At 38.8% G+C, this 21,300-nt stretch overlaps 1 protein-coding gene across 2 annotated transcripts in view; it reads right to left on the bottom strand.

Annotated features, from left to right (window-relative positions):
* Positions 1-19,319, bottom strand: part of MYCBP2 (MYC binding protein 2) — a 258,565-nt gene extending 239,246 nt beyond the window's left edge. For both annotated transcript variants that reach the window (XM_090258643.1, XM_090258644.1), the window contains exon 1: positions 18,752-19,319. In XM_090258643.1, coding sequence (XP_090114769.1) covers positions 18,752-19,056 — 305 coding nt within the window. In that variant the 5' untranslated portion in view covers positions 19,057-19,319. The remainder of the gene's footprint in view (positions 1-18,751) is intronic.
* Positions 19,320-21,300: the final 1,981 nt, after the last annotated feature.

Genomic DNA, 21,300 nt, shown 5'->3' with positions numbered 1-21,300 from the left:
GCCAAAGACACATGGCTAGGACAAGAAGAACATCCACTACAGTGTCTCCTGTCCAAAAGCTAAAGTAATTCTCTGTCTCCTTCTTCTTTCCCTTTAAACACTAATTTCTAAATTCTCTACTCCATTCTCCATCTAACCTCAATTCACTTTCCTACAGAAATCTTACTTCTCCCTGCCTTCTGCAAAAGGTAGGAATGAGTAGGTTTTAGGTTATTATGATCTTAATGCCCACTTCAAGAAAACACCTCAGACTTGTTTAGCTGACCTACAGAAAAAGACAGGTTGTAAGTAATAGCACATTCATGAGAAGCCTTTGAATATACTGAACATAATGTTATTTTGGAACACAGCCATACTCATCTGTTTACATACTGTCTATGGCTGCTTATAAGCTGTAACAACAGAGTACAGTAATTGCAAGAGAGACCATACCGCCTAAAGCCTAAAGTATTTAGTACCTGGCCCTTTACAAAATAAGTTAGCTGACCTGTCACCCAAGTCAAGCTGTCTCATATGCGTATAACTGGATTCCCAGAAGGAAATAAGAGACTGGATTTAAAATAATATTTGAGGAAATAAAGGCCAAAATGTGCCAAATTAAACAAAAATTAACATCACACAGAGCTAAGATTTCAATGAACTCCAAGCAAGAGGTATACACAGAAAAAATATTTAAGCACAGTATAGACCAATTACTAAAAATCAAAGACAAAGAGGAAAATCTTAAAAGCAGCCAGAGAAGTAATTCTGGTTCCAGTATGATGGCATAAACCCAAATACAGTCTATCTTTCTCACTGTTTACAACTAAAAACTGAATGGTAAATAAAAAGAAAAGAGAAAGGAAGAAAAGAAGGGAGGGAAGGAAGGAAGGAAGGAAGGGGAAGGAATAGTGAGGGAGAGGGAGAAAGAGAGAGAATTATGTGAAAACTCTGAAAAGCAAAAAATAAAAAATAAAAAAAATAAAGCAGATTGAAGAAGGGAATCAAAGTTGGAAAAATGACCCACAGTTAAGAGTGAACTTCCTATCCTGATTATTTTTTCCCTTTTTTCTAACAGCTTTGCCTAAAGGCCAGGAAACAATCACTGCAAAGAAGCAACAATCCAGAAATCAAAACTCAAAAGAAACTCTATTTTCCAGCCACAGAAATTGGGGAAAGGGGTTCCTGCCGGCTGGAGAAAGTGGAAAAACTCCTGGAAAGGAAAAAGATGGAGAAAGGAATTCCTTATAAACCAATACAAGTCTTAGGCTTACTCTGGAGCTGTCCAGGTATAGGACCGACCCATACAAACACAGCAAAGGGTCTGAGAATTGAACTGAGATTTGAATCACCACTCATGTAAGGCAAGACCAAATTTGCCATCTGAACCTAAATGGGCTGATAGTCTGCTAAAAGAAACAACAAAAATCAACATTCTCCAGAGAATTATGATACACCTCAGAGTTTATAAAATGTAAGTCACCATATCCAAGATCCAATTCAAAATTCTCACAATGCAAAACTCAAGAAAAATGTTATAAATTTCAAGGAAAGAAACAACAGCTGCAACCCTGAGAAGATCCAAATGCTGTAATTATCCAACAATACCTTCAAAGCAACTACTATAAGTATGGTCCATCCAGTAAAGGCAAACACACTTCAAATGAATGGAGAAATGTTCTCAGACAACAAAGAGGAATTATTTTTAAAATGAACCAAATGTAAATTTTGAAACTGAACAGGATATAAAATAAAAAAAATTGCTGGATGGGCTCAATAAGAGAAATGGAGATGACAGAGAAAAAGGTCTACAAATCTAAAAATGGATAAATGAAATTTTTTAATCTGAATAGCAAAGAGAAAAATATTAAAAGGAAAAATTAACAGTCAGAGACTTGTGGGACTTGTGGGACAATCTTAAAAGTTTTATAGTAAGTGTTATTGGAATCTTGAAAGAAAAGAAAAAACACACTAGGGCAGACTATTTTAAGAAACAATGGTAGAAAGCATCCCATATTTGGTGAAAGACAGATTTCGAGATTCAGGAAGCTGAGCATTCTCCAAAGAGGATAAAACTCAAAACAAAATTACACGACAGATGAAATCAATGTACTAAAAACCAAAAACGAAGAAAATATTCTTGAAAACAGAGAGAGAGAAATGACATACTATAGAGAGGGAAATATGATCAAATTACTAAAAGTTTCTCATCAGACATCATAATGGTGAAAAGATATCGAAACATCATTAAAACACTGAAAGGAAACAGATGTCTACTCAGAATTCTATATCCACCTAAAATATATTTTAGGAATAAAAGATATATAAAGACATTCTCAGATGAAGAAAAACAGAGTTTATCCCCAGCAGACTGTTTCTACAAGAAACGCTGAAGTAAGTACTTTAGGCTGAAAGGAAATGTAGCACCTTCAGGAATGAAGGAAGAACAAAAGAAATAATAAATGTTTAAGTAAACATAAAACAGTACTTTTTTCCCTTTAAATTCTTTAAAATATATTTGACTGTCAACAGGGAAAACCAGAATTGTATGTTGTGGTTTTCAAAGTATGTACCCATAACACATATGAAAACTATAACATAAATAAAGGATCTATATGATTGTAAGGTTTCTCCATTTTAAATGATGCAGTACAATAGTAAATCTAAATAGACTATGAATGGTTTTAAATATATGTAAATATAAATCCTCAGGGAATTACAAAACAAAAAGATAAAACCAAAAAGGCCAACAGATATATTAAAATAGGATACTAAAATATAATCCAAAAGAAGGCCAAAAAAAAAAAAAAAGAGGACAAGAGGAATGGAAAACAGAAGACAATTAAATGGTAGACCTAAAGCCAATGATATCAATAATTACTTACATTAAATATTAATAGTCTAAACACTCCAAATAAAAAGCAAAAATTGACAAGGTGGATTAAAAAAACAGCAAAATTTTAACATATGTTGCCCAAAGGAGAGAACCTTTAAATATAAAAATGCAGATAGGTCAAAAGTAAAGTGATGGAAAAAATTTACCATGCAAACAGTAAGCATAAAAGGGTTGGAGAGGCTATTTTGACATCATGTAAAATAAGTTCAAGACAAAGAGTATCACTGGAGATAAAGAGAGATGTGTTATAATGAAATTTTTAAAAAATTCACCTGTAAGTTTTAACTATTATAAATGTACCTGTACCTAAGAACAAAGCACCAAAATGCATAAAGCGAAACTGACAAAATTAAAGGGACAAATACAAATGTACAGTTACAGTGGAATATTTTTACTACCCATCTCTCGGCAACTGATAGAACTAGACAAACAACTAGTACAGACATAAAAGATCTAAATAACATTATCAACCAACTTTAGTTATTGACATGTAACTCTGCATGCAAAAATGACAAAATATACATTGTTTTCAAGTGCACATGGTACCATCAACCAAAGCAGATCATGTATATCCTGGAAGATAAAGCACAGCTAAATAAATTTTAAAAATATTAAAATCATACAAAATGTACATTATAAAGTAATGACAATAATATATATAAATAAACCCCAAACATCTAAAGGTTAAATAATAAACAATACATGGAGCAAAGCTGAAACTATAAAGAAACTTCAAAAATACAAGGTGGCACAAAAGTAGGGTTAGAGTTGTATGTATGGAAAAATCATAACAGCACTGGCTGGTGTGGGTCAGTGGATTAAGTGCCAGTCTGCAAAGCAAAGGCCACGGGTTCAATTCCCAGTCAGGGCACATGCTTGGGTTGCAGGCCAGGTCCCAGTTGGGGGCATGCGAGAGGCAACCACACATTGGTGTTTCCCTCCTCCCTCTTTTTCTCCTTCCTTCTCCTCTTTCTAAAAATAAATAAAATCTTTTTTAAAAAGTAATATGTTGCCAAAACCTTAAAAAAAGAAAATAATAATTGCCCTGGCTGCTGTGGCTCAGTGGATTGAGCGTCAGCCTGCGAACCAAGTGTCACTGGTTCGATTCCCAGTCAGAGAGCATGACTAGGTTGCACGCCAGGTCCCCAGTTGGGGACGCGTGAGGTAAACCACACATTGATGTTTCTCTCCCTCTCTTTCTCCTTTCCCTTCTCTCTAAAAAGAGATAAATAAAATAAAATAAAATAAATAACAAAAAAATAAAGTAACCTTGTTAAAAAAAATAATAATTAACAAAAAACAGTACAACAATAAAGTCTGCATCTCACATACTCACAACTGTAAACCTACTTTTGCCCCACCCTATCTAGAGAGCATCAAAATTTGTGGGATGCAACTTAGTGGTGCTTAGATAAAAATTCATAGCTTTAAATATTTATATTAGAAGCAACAAAATATCTAAAATCAATGACAATGAGTTAAGATTCTAAGTTAAGAAACTAGAAAAAATAGCAAAGCTAATTCAAAGTAGAAGTAGTCTATAATGAAAGAAAAGTCAATAAAATAGAAACAGATCAATAATAGAGAATGTTGTTTCTTCAAACTTATAGATAAAATTGACAAATTTCTAACTAGGCTGATCAAGGAATGAAAAAGAAATTAGCATCACAAATCCCGCAGACATTAAAGGATAAGAAAAGAATGTTATGAATAAATTTGTGCCAAAAATTTCAACAATTTAGATGAAACGATGACATGGTAAATCTCTAAAAAAAAGTACAAGTTACTAAGATTGACATGAGAAATAACCAAAAAGTCTGAACATCCCTATATCTATTACAGAAACTGAGTTTGTCAAAAGCTTTCCTAAATATTAACAAAATAAATTTAACAATGCATCACATACAAGGGTTTGACTTAATATTCAAAAATTAAATTTTCTTCTTGTTACAGAAACAGGGGAGTCCAAAAACAAACCCCAGAGTTTTCCGCTGGGAGATAGGCAGCAGGAAGCAGCTTTCAGGATGCCCTTGCATGCCTGGAGCTAGTGGCTGGATACATTGTTGCAAAGATCCGCTTTACTTCCAAGACTCAGGAAGATAGGAGGGATCTTGAACAGTGGGCTGGTAGGGAAGAAGCAGACAGAGCCGACAGTAGGGTTCTGTGAATGGTCAGGACTGTTTGCAACACCCACTGCGTGAGAGGACGCAGGGGGAGAGAGGAGGCAGGGAGGAAGAGGGAAGGAGCTGCGGACATTTTGGGCTGGCTCTGGCTCTAAGAGGCTCTCTCTCAGGCTCTCTCTGGCCCTCACGCCCTCACTCTCTGGCTCTTGTGGGCTCCCTGCATCTGGCTTGGAGCAGGGGTCTCCAGGCGGCTTTAAGAAGAGGCTTTTGCCAGGCTGCTTGGAGAAGGAGAGGAGATCCATGCGGTTTGCAGGAAGAAGGCAGTTTGCAAGGAGGCTGAGAATCCAGGTGGTCCTGCATTGAGAGCTGGAGGGCACCACAGCACAGAAAGGACCTCCCCAATCAGAACTGAGTGATTGGCAGCTACTGGTAAAGCTGAACTGTGCCTAGGAAGTAGGGAAACAGTGTCTCTGACTCTCCTAAGACTGGCCAGGTCTGGGAGGGGGAGGCAGGGCTTTGTGTAAATAAACAATTCTTTTCCTTTTCACCAAACTCTGGTATTCAGAGTTACAATTCTGGCGGCGGGCAATCGGACCCCTAACTAAACAGCCCGTGGGTTCTGTTTCAGTCGGAGCAGCCCAGGGGTTCTGTTACATTCTCTTATTCTCTTAATACATGATCATTTCAATAAATGGGAAAAAAAGCGTTTGGCAAAATTCAACACACATTTAGAATAAAAACTATCAGCAAAGTAGAAATAGAAAAGAATTTCCTCAAACTGGTAAAGTCCATCAAAACACCTTTAGCTAATATCATAATTAATAATGACAGACTAACTTGTAAATGTTTCTCCTTCAGATTAGGAATAAGGAAGAATGCAATTTTCACTACTTCTACTCAGCACTGTTATGGAAGTTCTTGTAATTAAAATAAAGGTAGGGGAGTGCAGGGGTATCTTGAGATCAGAAAGAACAATAATATGATTATATAGAACATCCCAGAGAATCTACAAAACAACTATTAAAATTAATCCCCAGCATTCACTATAGACCACCTATTACACTATGATTCCCTTGCTTCAAATAAAGCTCCTCCAAAATTCTGGTTAGTCTCATTTCCTGGAGAAACTTTCCAGAGGAAGTCAAGCAGGAGAAAATACAACCCCCTACATACACTGGTTTCAAGGCCAAAACTTACAGTCACAGCCTCTTTGCTAGCATTCTAGATTCCCTCCATATTTGCTAGCATTTCTGCTGGTCCAGGTGGCTGTTTTCGTGAAGTGGTCATCAGGCCTTTCTCAAACCCTCTACCATCAAAACTGGATAAGGAAGTACTGGGACACCTAATAGATCACCCGTGTGCCAAACCCCCACACTCCACTGTGGAGCAGCAGCCCTACCTCCCCCAGATAATCAGGTGCATTAGCCCTGCCAAAATGGTGACTCCTGTCCTTGGAAAAGGAATGAGAAGTCCTAGCTGTAGCTGTGCCTTAAAGTGTAACAGGATTCTTGTGTCTTCTGTTGGAAATGATCCCCTTTTGAGAACCAGAACCTTTTAATCCTTGGTGTTCAGGGCTATGGAAAGGGAAGCATAAATTCCCCAGTGGATCACTGAGAGTGATGATAAGTGGAACCACTATTTCCATGTGTTCTTCCTACTGGGAACACTGGCGGATGGGACTTCAACTTTGCACACTATCCTGTCTGAACCCTGGGGTATCATTATCAGTTGTGCCATCAGAAGACTGTTTTGCCACTCCATTGTTAAAAGTGTGTAAGTGGAGTGATTGCATGATGGCAAAAATGGATCCCATGGATTCTCCTTTGCTATATATAAAGTGAGTTCCTTACCCTGAAATGGTATTATATGGACCTTGTGCTGGTGGATCGAATACTCCGTAAGCCCTCAAATAGTGGCATGGGCTGAGCTCCTGCAAGCTGGAAAGGCAAACTCAAACTCAGAACATGTGTCAAATTCAGTCAAAATAAATCACGGTCCTTTACAGGATATAGGACTCCATGGCTACTGTCAGGATGGACATTCAGCAACTCAGCTGCTAGATCAGTATTGATAAATAAAAGTCCGTTATTGGGCCCTTGCACAACCATCATCAATAATTTTTCCATAATATTTGTAGGCCAAAAGATATATCTAACTGTAGTGGTTAAGTAGTTAGATATAAGTAATAAGATTTACATTCTAATAACTTACCCATTAAAAAAATAACACACATAACCTGAAAGAAAAATATTTTATTTCATTCTTAAAAAAACCACAATTACTTAAAAATATTAGGACATGTGCAGCTTCTGGGCACTGCACAACGTCTCTCACTTGGAGTCAGGTTGAACAAGCCACACTCCTTTCCTATTCCACACTGATTTTTGTGCAGTGCTTGATTTGTATCACAGCAATTACCAGAGATTTTTTGAAAAGATATGACATCCTGAAAAGGAATGTAGCATGACCTAATGTCAAAAATGTGAACTAACTCAAGCTAGTAATTTGCAACAGATATTGCTGTGTTTCCTTTGAAATTCTGAAATATCCCATGGTGTTCATGTTTGTCTGCTCTAGTGTTCTGGGGTGTCTCAGTGCACAGTTTGAGAATCTGTGTGTGTGCATGCATGCACACACAAGCACATGCACAGTCCCTTTCTTCTTAGCAGGCTAGCACCTCCTAATAGGTTTTGTTGCAACTTATCTCTAACTACATATTGGTTTGAGCAGGGAAGAGAAGAGTAGATGAAGGTAGTAAGAGCAGTATAGTCTTCAAGAAACTACCCTCCAGCCAGAAGAAGGCCACTTCTGCAAGCCCAGAAAGCTCAGTAATTTGGGGTTTCCAAGTTTTTATGTGCATCAACTCAGATGTCCCATTCTAAGAGTCAGGGCCCTCATTCATTTCTAACCAGAGCACAGACTTGCTAAGACTTCAACCCACTCAGGAGCTCTGCTACACTTAAAATCAAGTCTTGGGCCTAGTCCTTAGCTATTTCTTTCTTCCTCCTGCATAAAATGAGTTTCTTTACATGATGCTAAAGAAATCACCTAACTTTCTCATTTTGCCCCCAATAACCTTCAGCCTTTCATCGCCTGTCTCCAATCTACCAAGTCACTCACCAACAGACATCTGATCACACTATCCTTATAATTAATAATTTTCTAAAACCTCTCAAAAGCCTAACATATTGCACCCACCAGTACATTTCCTTCTACAGGAATTGCATTCCAGGTCACCACCTGTGAAAGTTTTACCAGTTGCACAGCTACAGGGCATGCCAAAGATTATCAGCATCAGTGCTCTGTCTATAATTGGTAGTGGGATTCACAGTGCCAGCCAGCCGATAACCAGGCCCCAAAATTCCATTTTAAAATCTATTCCTCAGACCACTGCTGGTACCACAATTGCCTTGGGTTAGGTTCACCAAGAAAGAGACTCTGAAATGAAGATTTGCACACCATAAGTTTATTGGAGAATGCCCTCCAAATCAACAACTGTGGGACAGTGAAGGAAGAAAGACTGAACAGAGAAAGGAGTTAAATTGCAATGCAATCACAGGATGGCCTCAGCCAATCCCATGGCGAGCTCTGGAGTCGGAATCTTCAAAATTATCCTATCTTAGTATAAAAGAGCTAGGTATCTGAAACCATGCTGAAGAAAAAGCATGACTTTGAGGGAAGCAGCTCTGTTGGCTAAGGGGAATGCCTGGGGAGGGACAGGACATGGAGGCAATTAGCTTTAGCTGCCAATATTCACAACAGCTAGGGGAAGCTGTACCTGAACGGAGAGATCTGCATGGTGAACCACAGCACCTGCAACATCTCTACTGAACTATTATAACCAATTTGGCTAATGAGGGGAGAGAATTAAGCATTTACCCAGTTTTTTTGGAAGAAGCTATAGTTCATCACCAGCTGATGAGGGAAAATGCTACTTTGCAGAACAGAACTAGTCCATAAACATAGAAGAAATAATAGAATTATAAAAATAATCATCTTGAAACCCTTAATAAAATTATTGATTCAGACAAGGATTTTCAAAGGATGTTAAACCAATTAGGTGAAAGATATACACAATGTGCAGAAGTTATTACCCATGATTACTTATTCATTGGAAATGGAAAAGGCATACATTTACAGAGAAGAGAGATATCTAATGGGTACCATCTTATCCAGGTAATTAGACCAAGCAGTATTAAACAGTGAGACAATCTGAAAACCTCTGATAGCCTCAGCCAACATCTGGATGGGATACAATATGCAGTATCCATGACTATATATAAAAATGATTGCTAAACAATGTTTAACCAAAACCTAATGAAGCTTTAAAGCCTAACTTACATTTACAGAAAATACAGGGACAAGAGACACAGGTTAAAAGTATCTGGGGTCGTATACTTAAGTAGCCAGATTTATTTATAAGACATTCTAGAAAAAAGTAAAATATTAGAGGCAGAAAACTGATCACTGGTGGCCAATGGTTAGGGGTAGGAGGAGGAAATTAACTGAAACTTTTTGGAGTGATACATACTTGATCCATACTTGACTGTGGTGATGGTTCTTGCGACTTTCCAAATAGAAGCTTTTAAGATGTCAAAGAAAAACTAACACTTATCCTTCTCAACTTATTTCAAAAAATTCAAAAAGAGGGACTCCCAAATTCTTCAAGAGGCCAATATTATCTTAATTCCAAAACCAGGGAAAGACACAACAAAGAAAGAAAATTACAGGACAGTATCTCTGATAAACATCAATGCTAAAATCCTCAACAAAATATTGGCAATCTGGATCCAGCAATACACTAAACAGATCATATACCACAATCAAGTGGGATTTATCCCAGGGATGCAAGAATGGTGTAACATTCACAAATCAATAAATGTAATACATTGCATAAATAAAATGAAAGACAAAGACCACATGATCTGAAAAAGCATTTGGTAAAATCCAGCACCCACTTATGATAAAAACACTCAGCGAAGTTGGAATAGAGGGAGTATACCTCAACATAATAAAGACCATATATGAGAAACTTAAATATAAGGCATGATACCATAAAAGTCCTAGCAGAAAACATAGGCAGTAAAATTTCAGACATTCTACATAGCAATATTTTTGCCACTAAATATCCTAGGACAAGGGAAATAAATAATAATAATTAAAAAATGGTACTATATCAAATTTAAAAGTTTCTGCATGGCTAAAGAAACCATCATCAAAATGAGGAAGGGATGTATGGGAGAACATATTTGTCAATGATACATCAGACAAGGGTTTAATCTCCAAAATATATAAAGGACTTATACAACTCAACACCAGGAAGACAAACAGCCCAATTAAAAAATGGACAAAGGACCTAAATAGACTATTTCTCCAAAGAGGACATACAGGTGGCCCATAGAAATATTAAAAAATGCTCAATATCTCTAGCTATCAGAGAGATGTAAATTAAAACCACAATGAGATACCACCTCACAGCAGTCAGAATGGCCATCATCAACAACTCAACAAACAACAAGTGCTGGTGAGGATATGGAGAAACGGGAACCCTACGCACTGCTGGTGGGAATGCAGACTGGTGCTGCCATTGTGGAAAACATGGAATTTCCTCAAAAAATTAAAAATAAAACTGCCATAATTATGACATAGTGATTCTATTGCTGGGAATATACCCTAAGAATCCTGAAACACCGATTCAGAAAAATGTGTGCACCCCTATGTCCATAGCAGCACTATTTACTATAGCCAAGTGGTGGAAACAGCCCAAGTGTCCATCAGTAGATGAGGGGATAAAAAACTGGTACATTTACACAATGGAATACTATGCGGCAGAAAGAAAGAAGTCCTACCTTTTACAACAGCATGGATGGAACTGGAGACTATTATGTTAAGTGAAATAAGGCAGCCAGAGAAAGACAACTACCATATGACATCACTTATAAGTGGAATCTAATGAACAAAATAAACTAAGGAGAAAAACAGAGCTAGAGACATGGAAACGTGGAATAGACTGATAACTGTAGGAGGGGAGGAGGGAAGCGAGGAACAGGGAAAGGAAAGGGAAGGGACTAGTCAAAGAACATGTATGAATGACTCAGGGACATGGATAATGAAGAGGGGACTGACTGTGGGTGAGAGTGGTGGGCTTGGTGGAGGTGGACAAAAGGGAAAAAAATTGGGACAATTGTAATGGAATCAACAATAAAAAATAAATAAATAAATAAATAAATAAAGTTGAATTTTATTGTATGTAAACTCAATTAACTGAATCCTTCCTCCAAAAACCTGAATGCTTAATCTGTTTTTGAATAAAACAGTGAGGTTATTTTGTTAATTTTTTTAAAACAAATACCTTAAAATGCAAAAGTATTTTTAAATTAACATTTTTATTTACTTTTTAAGGCCAAAGGGAATAATTCATTTCATACCTCAACCTACCAATAGGACAAAATAAGAGTTTTTGCCTTAACATGTGTTGATATAGGATTCCATATATGTAACAGCTATACGAAACAATTACTACCTGTCCACAAATATAGATATACATACATTGATTCAATCCCACATCACTTCCTAAAACACTCACTCCTATAATAATCTCTTCATTGCTCAAAAACATCAGTGTCTACTGAACAAAACCTAATTCTTACTCTGCTGTTCAAGTTTCTCTGCCCTTTGGCCGCGGCCTCCATTTCCAGAATGAATTCCCACTAGTCTCCCTTACAACACCTCCATACTAGCTGTAATGGAATTCTCACCATTACCTACACACAAACTGTGCTTTCTTACCTCTTGCCCCTGCTGTTGAGCCAGCCCAGAATGCCTTCCCTTTGTCATAATACACTGTGCTTTCTTAGTGATTTCATTTAACACTTATCAGTACTTGCTTTGTATCTTTCACCTTCATCCAGACAATAAACTGAAGTGTAGAGACTTTATCTAATAAATCTTTGTAGGGCCAATGATTAGCACCAAGTAGTAATTCTTGAACCTTTGTTGGATTAATTGACTACTTAACCTCTTACCACCAAAATCCAAAGCCTCTGAAAGATGGGCTCAAATACCATTTTGAACAACAAAGAGATAAAGCAGCTGAAGGAACTAAGTGGTTTAGCTTAAAAATAAAGCAATGCCCCCCCTTTCACCATAGTCTCCTCTATTGTTTCCACTAACACTGTTCTACCACTTCAGCCCTAACTCCTCTTCATCTCCGAGTCTATCAGTTCCCTCCTGGCATCACTTTCCTTTCTTAACATATGGTCAATCATTATCACCAAAACCCTTCACTATCGTTTCTTTCTTTGACTTTCCATCACATTTCAACTTTTGGGGGGCAGGCAGGATACAGTGAAGAAGAAGACTTTATTCAGTGCAGAACAGCTCAACTGTGATACAGCACAGCTGTAAAAAAGCCCTGGAGCCAAGCCCCTCTCAGTTAGACAGCTCTGCTCCTGCTGGTATGCTTTGCACCATACAGGTCTGCCCCACTCCACAAGATGGTCTGCTTCACTCTGTCCTGGGAAGATATCCTCAGTGTTTCAGCTCAGACAGGGAGACACAGTCTCCATTTTTCAGTGGGAAGGAAAAAAACACTTGAGAGGGGCTGGTTTATATGGACAGGAGTCTCCACACCTGGTCCCTGATTGGTCCATGCTCATGCAAATAAGGACTCCAAATCCCCGCAGTTTGATTGATCCAAAAGACACTGTCCTGATTAGTCAGAATAGAGCCACTCTGATTGGTCAGAGCTACACAACTCTGATTGGATGCGGAAAGCGTCAATCCTATTGGTTGAAATAGGATTCCAACAAAACTTTATTAAGGGTTGGCTCAGAAGGCAGAAACACAGTACAGGCAGGCAGTTCAGCACAGGCTTCTCCATGGAGAGAAGTTGGTGTGAGAGACCCCTCTACAGAAATGACTGCTAGGCTCTGTCTTTTTTTTTTCTTTCTTTCTTTGTTTTTTTAATTTGAGTCCACACTTTAACTTTGAAATCAACTCAACTAGCAGTTTTTCCATTCTCTCAAGTGGAAAAACCTACAATATCATGCTGATTGGAATTTTAAATATGTGGTTTTAATAACAATCATAATAACAGCAACAGCAGCAGCTAATTTACTAAGCACTTACCGTGTACAAGCACAATGTCCTTTCAATACTGATAAGGTTAAAAGTAAAGAAACAGACAGAGGAATACTAATTAACTTGCCCAACTTAAGACAAAAAAGGTAGAACTGGGTTTGAACTAAGGCAGTCTGCCTCCAGAGCAGATTTTGCCACTGTGCTATGGTTTTTCCCAAGTTAAACATTATACTGCCATTCACACACACAACTGATCAAACACTCCTTTATTCATTTCCTGTCCCAACTAAATTTCTCCAACTAAATTTCTAATTTTGATTGGTTCAGTCATACAAAATATATTTATCCAATTGCTGAATAAATGAAATAGTTATTCCCATATTCAACACAGTCATTGAGACCAAAAATAAAAGAGCAAGACATTACCCTTGCCTTCTCTTTATTTTCCAAATTCCATATGCCCCCTCACTCTGAGCAGAAATCAGTAACTAATATTTAATAGCACTTAATGTGCCAAGCACTTTACATATATGGATTTGTTTAATCTACAAAACCAATATTCATTCTTATTCTCTCCATTCTACATATAAGAAAACAAAACAAACAAAAAAACACAGCAAAATAAACAAGTGGAACTACAACTAAAAAGCTTTTGCACAGCAAAGAAAACCATCAAGAAAATGAAAATGGCAACCTACAGAATGGGAGAAAGTATTTGCAAATCATATATCTGATAAGGGCATTAATATCCAAAATATTATATATATTTATACACACACACACAATTCAATAACAACAAAAACAATCCGATTAAAGAATTCTAAAGACATACATGTGCCCAACAGGCACAGGAAAGGTGTTCAACATCACTAATCATCAGGAAAATGCTAATCAAAATCACAATGAGATACCTATCACCTCACACCTGTTAGAACGGCTGTTATCAAAATAGAGAAGAGATAACTGTGGATGAGGATGTGGAAAAGGAACCCTTGTGTACTCCTGGTGGGGCTGTAAGTTGGTGCAGCCACTATAGAAAACAGTATGGAGGTCCTCAAAAAATTAAAATAGAACTACCACATGATCCAGCAATGCTACTTCTGGGTATTTACCCAAAAGGAAACTGAAATACTAACTCAAAAAGACATCTACACTAACTCAAAAAGACATCTGCACCTCCCCTCATGTTCTTTGCAGCATTATCTAGAATAGCCAAGACACGGAAGCAACCCTAAGTGTCCATCAATGGATGAATGGATAAAGAACACATGGTGTTTATATACAATGAAATATTATTCAGCCATAAAAAAAAAAAAAAAAAGGAATCTTGCCATCTGCAACACCATAGATAGATTTTAAGGGTATCATGTTACATGAAATAAGTCAGACAGAGAACAACAAATACCATATGATCTCATTTATGTATGAAATCTAAAAAACAAAAACCAAACTCATAGATAACAGAGAACAGTTGCCAGAGGGAGGTGGGGAATCGACCAGTGAGGGGAGATTGGGCAAAATGGGTGAGGATGGTTAAAAGGTACAAACTTCCAGCTATAAAATAAGTAACTCATGGAGATGCAATGTTACAGCATAGTGACTACAGTGAGTACATGAAACAGTTTACTCTTGCATTATTATTTATTAATTATTGTATTATTTTCCATATGAATAAGTGTAAACCTACTTTTGCCCCACCCTGTGTTGAGAATAAATCCTAAAAGTTTTCATCACACAAAAAAAATTATAACTGTGTGGTAATAAATGTTAACTAGACTTATTGTGGTGATTCATTTCACATATACAAAAATGGAATTATTATGTTGTATACCTGAAACTAATATAATGTTATATGTCAATTACATCTCAATTTTTTAAAATTAAAAAACAACACAAAACTAAGGCACAGAAGTTATGTAACATACCCAAATCACACGGCTAAAAAGTGGCAGCAGCAAGATTTAACACCAGGAGAACTTCAGAATCCAAGTTCTTACCCACTTCACCAGAATGCCATCAAAGTCATTAACTCCATTAGGCTTGCACCTTTCAACTTCTCTACTGTACACTTAAAACATAATCCATGGCAATTAATTCACTAAGCACTGACTGAAAACTAAGTTGCCTTGTTTTGTTCCTTAAACACAAGCTTGTTCTAACCTCAGGGCCTTAATTATAATTTCCTAAAAGGCTCTTCCTCTAGATCTGTCTTCCCATCATTACAATTCAACTTAAATGTCAATTCCCAAAGAGAACTGTCCTGACCACCTACCTAAAATAGCCTCCCCCCACTACAAATTGTCTGTCACATGAAATTGGTTTATTTTCTTCATAATTACATATCACTACCCGATATTATCAGTTCTTTCTTTCTCCCCACTGGAATGGAAGCTTCAAGAGAGTAGAGACCTTGTCTATCTTGCTCATTGCTGTATCTTCTGCACCTAAAACAGTGCCTGGCTCACAGCAGGCACTTGGTATTTACAGGATGGATGCCAAATACTGTGCTAGATATTTGGATTTCCAAAATCAATAGGATATAATTCTTACCCTCAATATACTCCTAGTTTTTGTATTTACAAATACTTACCTCCTCCCTTGTATATTAAAGAAAGACTAGCTCCTAACTTTTTCAACTGCTAGCCTCTCCACCTGTCATCTTAAACCAGTCCCTGAGATCTCCCATTGACCTCTCCCCATCAATTATCTCCTTCTCACTTCTTTAATTTTTCCTTCTCTACTTACTGATTACCCGGTAACCTCCCCATTCCCTCAACATCTCCAACTGACTATTCACCACATCTCTCTACTATGAACACTTCCTCAAAAGTCATTAGTAACCTGGAAAGTGTTCTCACCTTCTTCAGCATTTAGCACTGCTGTAGACTTTTAATCCACTTTCTTAGGACCAGAGGTGCTAATATCTTATGGTTCTCTTAATATTTTTATCTTTTTAAAGCTGCCTATACTGCCTCCTTTCTCTCATCCTTTAAACTTAAGTTCACTGGAGCTTCATCTTCTATTCTTGCTCCATTCTGTCTCTGAAACTTCTCATCTGCTCCTGTAACTCAACCAGTACTCCTATACAAGTAATATTCATTCAGTACCTAAATCCCAGTTCCACTTTCTCCATCATATTTAATAAGAAAATGTGACTGAATTTTTAAGCAAATTCTCAATAAAGAATAGTTGCAGGTTAAGACTTAGAAAAAAAAATAATGTGAATGATAATAAATAAACAAGCAGAAAGTAATATTATACAACTTAAGGCTGGTTTCCATGAGTGCTTCTTGAAGTACCTGAACTAATTCTTCATCAATTTTAACTGACAGCTTGTACAAAAATGGGCCAAAGACTAAAAATCATTCACAAATTTTATACATGTGGTTAGTCTATATTAGTTTTGTTCTAGCTATATAGAAGTTGTATTATTACACAAGTATAGTAGTAAAAAGTTAAAATAAGATTTGTACCAGTCACAAGTTATTATTGGGTTGGCCAAAAAGCTTGTTTAGTTTTTTCTGTACGATGGCTCTAGTAGCGCTTAGTTGTCTAACTTCATTCAAAAAAATTTTGCTAGGTTGTATTGTGACAGCTATCACATCAGCATGCCTTAAGAAAAACTTATCAAACCTGGTGAATTTTTGTGCAGCCATTTTAATACTGAAGATGGAAGAAGATACGCAACATTTTTGGCGTATTATGCTTTATTATTTCAAGAAAGGTAAAAATGCAACAGAAACACACACAAAGATTTGTGCAGTGTATGGAGAAGGTGCTTGTGACTGATTAAATGTGTCAAAAGTGGTTTGCGAAGTTTCTTGGTATTATTGATATTTTAGCCAAATAATACTTTTGCTGGGGGGCTGTCTTATGCATTGAAAGATGTTTAACAGCACCCCTGGCCTCTCCCCACTAGAAGCCAAGAGCGTGAGGTAGCAGACATATTCAAAGTACCCAAATCAATAAAGTTATTGGTGAAAATAAAAATATGTCTTGTATTTTACATTAAAAACTAAAGGGACTTTTTGGCCAATACAGTATATAAGTCAGGAAATAACACAAAGTAAATTCAAATTCTTTGACAGGGCTTTGTAAAGTTGTACCTGCAGTGCCATAATTTAAAGACTCATTGCTCAAAATTATCTACCTAATTATCAGAGCAAACTGTCTAATGAGGTTGTGTGTTAGCTTCAAAAACATTAGCAAGAAACAGACTTGTGCCACTGTGATCTTCAGCTTAGATAACAAAAGGTAGTGACACACATTTATATCCATATGATAAAACTACTCATGTGCCCACAATTACAGATATGAGAAGTGTGAACAATGCTCCACCTTTTAAAACTCTCTGCAACAGACAAAAGCGACAGCAAATACTGGTGAAACTCCAAATGCCTACCGCCCTGTCATAATCTAATGGAAGAAAATGACATTGGTTATTGCCTAACAAACTACACACTCAATAAATACTGTAAACTATGTAACATTTAACACAATCCTACAAGGCTTTCCCCATTTTCCCATGTATTGCAAGCAGGTGTGAGAAAAAAGATGCCAACTCCCAAATACCACTGTCAAAACCAAGCTGGTAAAACAAGTCAGTCATCATCTTCCAGGGTGTGTGGCATGTAAGGGCATGGAAAAGAAAAATAATAGAACAGCAAAAAAAGACACCCATATTTTAAGAAAAAGAAAACGAAAGTGATGTAATATCTTACATCAAGGAAGCTGAAGGTGCAGTGAGCCCAGGAAGAGATCTAGGAGCTACTCAAATTTTCTGGCTGGTGGCAGCTGAATACTACCAGCTGTCATATTTTGAAGTTCTTCGGCATTCCCCTTTTTCCTTACAAAACCCCTCTACTCTAGAGCCTATAAGCAGAAGAGGGCACAGAACACAAGATAAAGGGAAATGGCTGATGGGGACATCAAAACACAAGAGCAGCTCCAACAGCATTGCATTTCTAGGAGACCCGTTATCAAAGTACAGCTCTAAAGATCTGAATCAAACACCTTTTCACATCCACATAAATCTCCATTTGCATCCCTTTTGCCTAATTCTCTTAAATCGAAACCCCATGCCTTATCCAACAGCCTGATTATGTAAAATTCGTCATATATAAACAAATATATATACATACATGAATACATATGAATATACATATATATGCATATATTCAAAACGTTATCCTTAACCGACACCATTCCACCACTAAGTGAAAGGCAGATCTGGCAAATTTTTTTCAGGGGAGCTGGTTAAAGGGCGGATGGAATGTCATGGGGGATGGCGGTGAGAAATACTTGCTAGTACTATTGCGACAGACCCTGGAAACGCCACTGCCCCCACCACTCTTGCAAATTCTGTTCATATAGTACGTTCTTACCCTTTACCCATCCCTCCTCCTTCATCAACAATACACACACGTGTCATAAACGACCGGCACCACCGTCTTTTCCGAAACATCCTACGCTACCCCTCCCACCCTCGCTAACCACCCACAAAGACACACACTAAGGGCAGAAACTGCTGCCACCGCACCCTCTGATCTCAATTGTTTCCACTATACACGTACAGCATCAAGCGCTTGCCGAAAGGTAGCTCAGTGAGTCCGTCGACACACACACGCACACATGCCGCATGGGGCGCAAGGACAGGCACCCGGAGACGCACCTGGAGGCCGAGTGTCCAGCGCTGCTGCCCCCCTGGTCCCTGTCACTGAGCGCAGCTGTATAAATCCTCCGGTAGCGGTCGGCCAGGGCCCGGCCTGACAGCAGCAGCTGGTAGTGACCCCGGGAGTCTGCGGCGGGCAGCCCCAGCCCCAGCCCCCCGGCAGCCACGGACCCTTCAGGAACCGGCATGAACAGCGCCCCCGGCGCCGGGAAGGAAGAGACGGTGGTGGCTGGGAAGAATCCGTCCCCGCCGGGCCCTGAGGAGGCGGCGGCAGGGGAGGCAGTAGCTGCTGCGCACATCATCATCCTCGCTGCCGCTGCCGGGTCCCCGCGGGCCGGGCAGGCAGACACACGCGCGCACACAACCCTTTTCCAACGACGATGGCTCCGGCGGTGGCCTCTTGCTCCAGCAGCCTGGAGACTACAAAGACAGCTACGACCTCCTTCTCCTCCTCCTCCTCCTTTTCCTTCTCCGCACCGCAGGGCCCTCGCTGCTACTGGGGCCGCTCATCTAACCCCGCCACCTCGGGAGTGTGAGGAGGAGGCGGTGCCGCCGCCTCAGCTCTCACGGCCGGACTACCGCAATGGGAAGCTGCCGGCGGAACTGGGCATGCGCCACGCCTTGCACATGCTCAGTTACCCCAGCCTGTTTCCCTCCCCACCCCCCCTCCCCCACCACTCCCTCTGTCTCCGGGCTTTGAGTGTGGGGCATTGGAGCCGTATGAAATCCACTGCTCCGGGTTTTACTAGCAACTTGAGGAAGAGTAAGGAAACTGCTAGGCAGGCTGTCAACTACAGACAGTTGACTTCAGGTAATGGGTTCTCTTCAGGTTGGAGAACTGGGACCCGAAAGAAGAGGGAATGTGCCTACCGCCAGAGAGCGAGGGTTCCGTGCTCCTTCAGCCTTTCGCCACAGTGTGTGGTACCAACATAGAGACTGACCGTGAATAGCGCTAGTTAATTCAGAATTCAAGGCAGAGGCCAGGTGCATTCCAAGTCCCTTTGGTGGTTTTATTTTGGATTTTTCTTTTTTGGTCATTAGGATTTGTCTATTTAAAATAGTTTTTACTTACAAAAGACAAGTAGTAAATTAGTGCATTCTTTTCTTTCCTTTCTGTGAAAGTAGAATTCACAATTATGAGAGTATTCACAAGCCAGAGTCATTCCTGAATTTTTGTCCTCAACGTTTACATCAGAGACAAATCTTAAAGGGGTAATACTTTTCTTCAATAGTTTTCCGTTGACTCCACACTCCCCCTAAAAGCGCACTGTTATCTGTTGAGAGTGGTCACTTAATGGCTTATCTTTTTCTGCCCAGACTGACATTACTGAATATAATTCTTGAATATGACCTAAAACTAAAATTGTGACTGTGTCTGTATAACATCTGGAAGTGTCATATCTACCAAAGATCTTATCATTGTTATCTGTAAAATATAACATTTGCTGAGTTCTCTGGCTATTCTGCTAACCCCTCCTGAGTAAATGGTCTAGAAATATATTTGTCAATGCACCTTGATTCCTATTAATTTTATCCTTTTGACTCTTAGGTTGAAGAGCATAAATTTATACTCCTGACAAAATTATTAAGGCCTGTCCTCCCAGTACTATGTTCTTTATCTACTTACTAGCTCTTATCTCTGTGCCTCTGCTCTGAATGTCCTTCTCTTAATATAAATAAATAAATAAATAAATAAGGAGGGAGTGGTAAAAATGCATTTTATTTGGGGCTTTGAATGATAGATGTATCTCATTTTGATTTAAAAAGAAAAGGAAGGATAGCCAGAAATAGGATAATGAAAACACAGGGTCAAAGGGCAGGCATGAGGAATAATAGTATAATTGTGTAGTGAGTAGCCCTGGGAAACGATTTTTGTCTTGTTTCTTTATCCCACAAGCTACTTCAGAACTTCTTATTTATCTTCAGGTATTCCTCAGCCCCTAGTTTAGAATCTTGCACATGGAAAGTATCTAGTAAGTATTTGTTTGGCTGATGCTTGTTTTGAAGTTTCAGCAGTTCCAAGCTCAGTTTTAAACAGGAAGCCCTCTTCCCCAGCCCTGGGATGAGAGCCAAGATCCAGGTATAGGGGCATCTAAAGGCTGGTGGAGTTCAAGGCTTGAATTTGTAGGAGCTGCTGTAAGGGAGGTAGCCTGAGACTCTGAGAGACTAGGATTTGGATCCTTACTCTGCTACTCGTATGTCTTTGGGCAAGTTTCGACCTCTGAACAATGGTCAAAATAATACTACATGAGATTATGGGAGGATTTAAGCATCTAGGGTGTCCACCTTGGCACAAGGCTCTTCGCAAGCTGTAGCACACAAAACAAAACATCCTGGACTCCTCTCATAAGGATGAGTATGGTTTCTGTGTCCCGCATTACATTCCCGGATTCTAGCACAGACTCTGCCCTAATCGGAAGAGAAATGTAGATTGGTTGTTTGGATGGATGGATGGATGCATACACAGAGAAACATTTCCAGTTTAGGCTTAGGTGGTGGCATGTGCAGTCATGGCCCATTTACAGTTTCTGCTGGGGACTACCCGAGCG

Source organism: Furipterus horrens, unplaced genomic scaffold (genome assembly GCF_987537825.1).
Source record: "Furipterus horrens unplaced genomic scaffold, mFurHor1.1.pri manual_scaffold_12, whole genome shotgun sequence".
Classification (NCBI taxonomy): Eukaryota; Metazoa; Chordata; class Mammalia; order Chiroptera; family Furipteridae; genus Furipterus; species Furipterus horrens.
This window is presented reverse-complemented; position numbering and strand designations above follow the sequence as displayed.